This window comes from Rhamphochromis longiceps, linkage group LG2 (genome assembly GCF_057381845.1).
Source record: "Rhamphochromis longiceps isolate RC_006_pf linkage group LG2, R_longiceps_female_GT1.1, whole genome shotgun sequence".
Classification (NCBI taxonomy): domain Eukaryota; kingdom Metazoa; phylum Chordata; class Actinopteri; order Cichliformes; family Cichlidae; genus Rhamphochromis; species Rhamphochromis longiceps.
The window spans coordinates 23,467,493-23,475,080 of record NC_140558.1 but is presented as its reverse complement, the minus strand read 5'-3'; the positions used below and the strand labels follow the sequence as shown (position 1 = coordinate 23,475,080).

Below are 7,588 nucleotides of genomic sequence, written 5' to 3'. Positions count from 1 at the left end.
TAGTAAGCCATAAACGGTACAGAATAAAGAGTGCAAAAAGTTGTGGATAAGGTTAAATTCCACCTTTGAGTGATAGTGATTTGGCATGTGGAGTAGCAAAATGTGCTCACAAAATGTCAGAATTCAAATAAAGGTGTCACAAGAAATTTGATATTTAACGTTTTTAATAAAAGAATAGAAACAAATACAACAGCATTAGAACAACACAACTAGTTAATTCAGCATTATGAAATAACAGGGAGGACTTGCATGTTCTGGAATCATGGTTATAATTCAAATAAGAGGAATATGGAGTTGACGGTGTGTCCGCAGCCTGTAAGTGGATAACAGTCCATGCATAGTATTTTTAAGCCTCTATTTATAATAATAATAATAATAATAATGGATTGCATTTATATAGCGCTTTTCGGGGCCCTCAAAGCGCTGTACAATTCCACTATTCATTCACTCTCACATTCACACACTGGTGGAGGCAGCTACAGTTGTAGCCACAGCTGCACTGGGGCAGACTGTTTGTGTGTGCCAAAGAAATAGCATTGGCTTCAGTGCTATGTTGTCTATCTATGACAATATCAACTCCTCTTACAACTATTTTCAGTGACATGATAATGGCTCCTTTCACTTCAATGTTTGCGCCTGTGTCTGGCACACACACTGACATCAGATTCCCCTTTTCTCCACCAAAACAGACAGCTGTGTGTGCATTCTACTTCCTCTTGTAACATGGAGCTATAAAACAGCATTTCATAAGCATCTCCTACTAAGATAAGCTAAGAAGGGTTGTTTATTTTTATATTCCCAATACCGGTATAGGAAAAATAATGAATTCGAGTTAATCCACTTTTTACTTCTCTACTTGCCATTTACCATTAAGATATAGTCCAATAACACAGGAAAAAATGTTTACAGTATTACTGTAAAAGTACTGTTTTCTAATTAGTTTCTACCCACAATTGATTTGAGATCTTCTTCGGCCTGTGAATCGGGGCTGCGATGAACCACATTGGGGTCATCAATGGGATAAATTTCGAAGGCAGTGGGTCTCAGCTTCATGATGCTGGTTTTCAGAGAGTACCACCATCCTCTCCAAGTGTACCAAACTACACCATCATCTGTTACAGAGTTGTAGTACCCACTGGGATAGTATCTGCCATTGAGATGGGCTGAGTGACACCTGAGGAGTGTGAAAAAACAAATATCCTTTTGTTATTTTTTATGATAATGGATGACTGATAAATACTTTTCCATCTTTGCAAATCTTTTGATGAATGGGCAAACCCCATACTTGTTGAACCACCAGCCTCCTTTGTCTTCTTCGGCACAGTTTCCCTTGTAGTTATCGTTGTCCTGGTCATAGGTGCTAAATTTAATGCCTTGGTGGCTGGCCCAGTCTGAAACCCCAACCTGATAGGTTCCAGAAAGAGCATCTCCAGCTGTACCTACATAGACTCCAAAGCTAAGGCGATAGTGATCCTAAAAAGAAGGATACAATAAGAGATTGTCAGCTGCTATAAGTTTAAAATAACAGCTGAAGTATGATACAAGTTACCCAACTGATGGGAAACCCTGGGGAAGATCCAGAACCTACTGGAGAGATTACATAAATTTCATCTGGTCTTCGAATATCTGGGGACCCACCAGGAAGAACTTGAACTTGTTTTGGGGGAGTGGGACTTCAATTGATGGATGGATAAAATTCAATTAGACCGACTCAGAATGAGAAAACTTAACCCTCTTATGTTACAATTCCCAAATTTTAGTCTTTATGCTATGATAAGCTAACCAGCAGCTGACTGTAGCTTCATATTTCTGTTCAGTATCTTTCAATTAGCATCGATCCTTTAAAAATGGTACAATCTCATAGAGAGAAGAAAACCAGATATAAGATATATCAGAGACATGCATGAGATTCAAGATTATTTTCCCCAGCAACAATCAAACACATTAAATGACTGTCAAGTCTACTATCTATTAGTTTAGCGGTCGCCTAGCATCGTTACCTTTTCATCCGTGACTCTGAAGTTCTTGTACTCAGCGTAGCGCTGGTTACCATCGAAATCTTCCAAGTTGATTCTCAGAGTATAATTCCCTGGAACAAACACATGAACATAACAAAAATGACAATTTTAAACCAATTTAAAATCTTGACCCCTGCAAACACAATAAGGATCTGTAGCAGTTTTTTAAGCAGTAATAACTTATTTTGTGCACCATGTGATTTTATGCATTCAATGTTTTTGTACTCAAAGCTTTCTGGTTTATGTTTGTAGTCCAAGTATTGACCAATCACATCTCAACAGGCTGTATTTGGTTTATGGGAATTTAGTGTTACTAAACTGTGACGGTCAGATGTAGCTGTAGCTAGCACCTCATCTCCTCTAATCCGGTTGTTCAGTCTGACGTCACTAGCCGTGTCTGGGTCTAAACTCCGCTGCAGGTCCATATATCAAATGATCACTATAGCATTACTGAGAGTTGAAAAACTGTCTAAAGTCTTTCATCTTTAATAAAATGATCAGCGTTCTGCTCTACCAGGTGTAACAATTCAGTTTAATATCCAGGCATCCATGAAAACTGAATTTATGACATTTAACGGAGTTAAAAGTTAGCAGGGAGTTAGCTCGCTAGCTTCTATCTAAATATAATATAGCATGTCCTGACTGCGGAGTTTTGGAAACAAATTAAAACGTACAGCTCTGTTATCACTTCCAGCATAAATGAAGACAGAAAACTAAACAGCAGTGACGTTTGTAGGGTTACTGAAGTTGGGCTAGCTGGTATATAATGATGTGCTACGTGACTGCTAGCTACACAGCTATGTTAGCACAATATAAACAAGCTAACTTTTTTTCCACTCGATAAAAGTTAACGTGAGTGTTCTCGGTGGTCAGGAACGAATGTAATCGCATGGCAGGATGCTGTAAAAGGACCAAACTTCAGCCAGGAGAACAACTGAGATAATCCATCCACAATACGAGGTTAGGCATTCATATACTGCTGCATTACCTGGGCTGTAGTTACATCCTAAGGTTTTAAAAACTGATCTTAAATAAATGATTAGCGGTAATAAAAGCCGAGGGAGGTCAACAGTGATCACTGAATGTTTTAGGAGCTTTTTGAGATTAAATAGAAGAAAATACATAACATTAAACATGTTAACAACACAAAAGCCATATTAAACGCAGACTACTTTAGGCCCGGAAGTAGGATTCGTCACGTCATCACTGAACAATCGGATAGTATTCACTGACCTGAACCACCCAACTGTGTTTGTTACATTTTTGCATATTGCAACAGGAAGTCTGTGCATCAGTTTTGGTGAGTGAAATTCTAGTATTTTGTTAATGTTGCTTACTTAGCACTAATTAGCAGATATTTGTGTTTGTGTGTTGCACTATTTCAGTTTTAGAGTTTATGAATTCATCATGCTAACCAAGCTTGCTAACATTAGCTGATAGCTTCTGGCTTCAAAAAAATAAAATAAAATAAAAACATAATACTAATAATAACAATATGGTGAGGGCCAAAACACTATCGTTGTTGCATCAAAACATGTCCAAAACCTGTAACAACTCCACTGACGCCAGAGGACACTGACTTTTACCCACAAGTCATTGCGTAGTGAACAAGAGCAGAGAGCAATGTTCTGCCATTATTGTGTTCCACTTGATAATATATGCTATCAGTTACTGCTCCTTTAAACAATAAGAATAATATAGTACATTGCTAATACCTTGTTCGGTGATGTAATGCAGGTTGTCATTTCCGAGCCAAAATTCTGCATCCATTTCCCCAAAACCATTCTTGTACTCTTCCCATGACCTTGTAGGCAAATAGAAATTTTTTAAAATGTAAATAATTAAATTTTTTTACCCTTGCTGTTAGATGTAAGACACACCTGTTAAATGTCCGAGCTCCGCTGGTCCGTCTCTGAATGATGGTCCAACCACCTCCGTCGCTCATATCACAGTACACTTGGACTGGAGAAGGGCTGTCATTGGCTTTGATTCTGTATAAACCACTGGATTTGTGGCCAGCGCTGAAGACCTGGGAGCAATCTGATGCATACACCCTCAAATTTAAATATGTAGACACATATTTTGTATTTAAAACATTATCTGGTTTGTGATTCTGCGGCAGGAGATTTTCAAAGAAGATATTTTTAGTCTAGTCCTGAAGGTGTTGCCCTGACCTGCATACTGTCTGTCCTGGCTCTGGTCACCTCTGACTTTGTTGTTACGAGGCTGGTTCAGGAGCTGTAATCTGTGCAGAAGAAGCTCTTGCTTCTGAAGTTGGCCCTTCAGAAGATTCTCCCGCTCCCGCAGACGAGCCGCCTCCTCACGGCAACTGTCTGACGCCTACACACACATAATTGTACTGCTGTAATTGTAAGAATCATCATTCATTCTCATTCCCTCCTCTACACATAACATATGATAGGTATCCAATGTTATGCTGATATACAGAGTGAAACAGATTATACAACAAAACTGAATCTAACCCTGTAACACATCACTAAAACTTTTCTTTAAAAAAAATAAGCATCAGCTTCCAGTCAAATCAACATTTAACCCTCTGCTCCAAGCTTCATATCCAGTTAATGTTTATGTGCATTTGCAGTTTTGACAAGCTGAATAACTATAATTTTGAAATCTGATACGCCACATAAAGTGCCATTGTTTAATACTTACTTTTATTCTTATGTTAAATTCAAGATCAGGCTGTACAATTCAAACTGAATCATTTGGGGAAATATAGCCTGGTACTTATACAGCAGTCTTCCACTCTTTATTGCCTGCCTAAACACTTTGCCTACCATTGACACATACTCGGGCAGTTCGGGGTTAAGTATCTTGCCTGTGCAGACCAGAAGAGCCAGTGATCAAGCTATCAAATTTCCACTTGGTAGGTAACCTGAGGCTCTGCCTCCTGAGTGGTACAACTTTAATCTGATCCTACAATGAATCTTCATAAATATTTAAATATGAACTGTTCTGAGTTTGTATATGTCCTGCAATTTAAAATAGGTTAAAAAAGACATAATTAGAGTTACGTGGCTAAGTTGATTTCATCATTTGTCAAAATATGCTTAAATGGTAGATTGCATTGTTAATTGGTCAATACGACACACAGCTAACATCATATATTAGGCAGAAGAACTTCATTTGACATTTGCTGTGGTTTAGGAAAAAATGAAGTAAATACAACTTAAAATTAAATTCAAATGATCAGCCTACCTGGTAAATTATGTAAAAAGAAACGTGTCAGATCCACATACTTACACACAGAGACTGGATATAAGCTGTCAGTATGAGCAGCAGCAACAGAGAGCCTCTCATCCTCTTCGTGTTTGGATATCACAACACCCTAAGTGGCAAGAAGTCGCAAATGAATAAGTATTTCGCTTTTTCCAGTTTGGTTTTATCTCTTTGATTTTTGCCCCTGAGCAAATGCTGCTATTTGGATCTTCCCCTCAGCTGGAACAAAACCACGTTTGTGGCCAAGAAGAACAAGAAGAACTTGACCAAATACCTGATTCTCTACAGTGAAGAAATATGCAGCAAATATCCAGAACAGATGTCCGCTTCCCAAAATCCAGCCACGGTTTCAGGAAAACACCATAAAATAAGAGAACAGACTTTTTTCAAACAATTTTAGCAGAAGGTTATTTGAAGTTATTCCTTTTCAAAAATGTGCATTTGATGATAGTCTGCAGATCCATCCACCACTTATCACTGATCTGTATTGCATTCTTTGTCAGTGTCATTAAAGAGTCAAGTAGTCATTTTGTTGATGAGTGAGTGTTGTGCCATTTTAAATAGATGTTGCCAGCAGCTAAATGCCACTGAAGGTCAACTCTAACAGGAGCAGGAAGAGCAGAAGATATTTTGTCTCAAAGGATTACAAAGAGACTCGACTGTATTAATTGGCTTTTAGTGATTTCATTTCAAGGGAAGAAGAGGCAAGTTTTCTGTTGGTTGAAAGCTTTAATAACCAAACAATGACAGCTTTAGACAGTGATGCTGTAGGAGGATGTAATAGTATATAGTAGTGTTGGCTGTCACAGCAGGCATACATTGTGTAAATATGCCTTTTTCTTCAGTAAAGTTAAACAAGGTACTTGCCACCGCTCTCACATCTGTATGCTAAATATATAGTTGGAGTAGCAGGTTAGCTTAGTTTAGCATGAGTGGTCATGTGACAACTAACCATGTGATGTTAATTTGTCCACTATTTTTGAAAATGTAGGATCAACTAAATAAATCACCAGTCACACAGGGATGGGAAACAATCACAGAATAGCAAGTGATTGCTTGAAGTTGCTGGTAGTCGCTGTGAAAGTTGACTGGTAAAGCCCAGTCACGCAGTCCTAGAGACTGGTCACTGACTGCTTGGCAACCACTGGTTGCTACAGAAAAATGTGTATTGCCTGACCAGTTGGCAAAAAAACCATCTCTTTTGCTTTGGTTGCTTGCAGATTGCCGCGGTTGCCTGTACTTTACACAGAACACACCAGCTCATCTGTAAAAACTGTCCAACTACACTCCAGGTGGTAATAAAACACAAAACCAGAAGAGGAGAACATTAGCCTTCAATGAAAACATTACACTTTTTGAAATATGTTGCTGTAGCAATGAAGTGCAACTTTTACTTTGAGGGTGAATGTTCACCATTTCCAGTTCATCCTATAATGTTTCTACTCAAATAGTCGTTAGCAAGTGTTTGCAGAAGAGTTTGTATCTTCCATGCAAACTACAGGCAACCACAGCAATCAGCTAGTGGCCAAGGCAATCATAAACAGGCCTTGGATGTAGCACACTCTTGCATCTGATTTCACCTAGTCACAGCAAAGAAACACTCAGCTTCTAACTGGAGAATAGATTTTTCCCTCATTACTGGTGGCTGTATCACAAGCAACTCTCAAGCAATGTGTGCACGATATCAACTGAGAATCTGTACAGCTGTTGTGACAAACAGATGTTCTCATTTTTTACTCACAAGTAAAAGTAAACTTCATAACAGGTAGTAATCTTAAATATGTTTCTTAGAAAATGTTGCAGCATTTGGATAGAGAAGTTAGCCTTTGTGCTAAGCTAAACTGGCTAATGGACAGACTGACATTTATTCTCACTTATTTTCTAGCAAGAACGCAATTATTTCCTCTAATGCCAGTGTACAGTTCAATTGTAACAGCCAAAACAGGAATCAAGCAAAGACTGTAGAAGATGAACATTAAAAAAAAATCCTCTGGTGTGATCTTAAATTTTTATTAGTTTTTATGACTCAAGTTCATAGCTTCAAAAACAGGTATACTTTTTGGTGGAACCAGTTATGTACACAGCAGGCAAGAGGAACTGATATATAGAAGTACTTAGTTACTGCAGTAATGTGTCATTTCCCAACACACGGCATATGTTATGTCCAGTTAACTGTGGGTTTCGGCCTCTGTGAATCAAGCTTGTTGCAGCATATCCTGCAGATGTAGTGAGTTGGTGGGAGGGGGTGTCAGGTTAGCTTTCGTGTTCCTCTGTATAATTCCTGAGCAGTTTTGTGGGGTGATGATAGGACCCATATATGTGCAACTAAA

At 38.5% G+C, this 7,588-nt stretch overlaps 1 protein-coding gene across 1 annotated transcript; it reads right to left on the bottom strand.

Annotated features, from left to right (window-relative positions):
- Positions 1-160: 160 nt before the first annotated feature.
- On the bottom strand, positions 161-5,483 carry fgl1 (fibrinogen-like 1). Its single transcript, XM_085381454.1, has 7 exons — positions 5,283-5,483; positions 4,193-4,358; positions 3,899-4,058; positions 3,734-3,822; positions 2,001-2,089; positions 1,286-1,473; positions 161-1,174 (listed from the first exon to the last, which is right to left on the bottom strand). The coding sequence occupies exons 1-7, from the start codon at positions 5,337-5,339 to the stop codon at positions 937-939; spliced, it is 987 nt and encodes a 328-aa protein (XP_085237580.1). The 5' UTR covers positions 5,340-5,483; the 3' UTR covers positions 161-936.
- Between the last annotated feature and the right edge of the window lie 2,105 nt (positions 5,484-7,588).

Bases quoted from the DNA above. Each gene is read 5' to 3' on its own strand.
- fgl1 (XM_085381454.1), bottom strand. From the start codon at position 5,339: ATGAGAGGCTCTCTGTTGCTGCTGCTCATACTGACAGCTTATATCCAG. The intron at 4,059-4,192 runs GTCAGGGCAACA...TGTATGCATCAG, and splicing joins CCAGGACAGACAGTATGCAG to ATTGCTCCCAGGTCTTCAGC. The intron at 1,474-2,000 runs GTAACGATGCTA...CCTTCTTTTTAG, and splicing joins TCAGAGTCACGGATGAAAAG to GATCACTATCGCCTTAGCTT.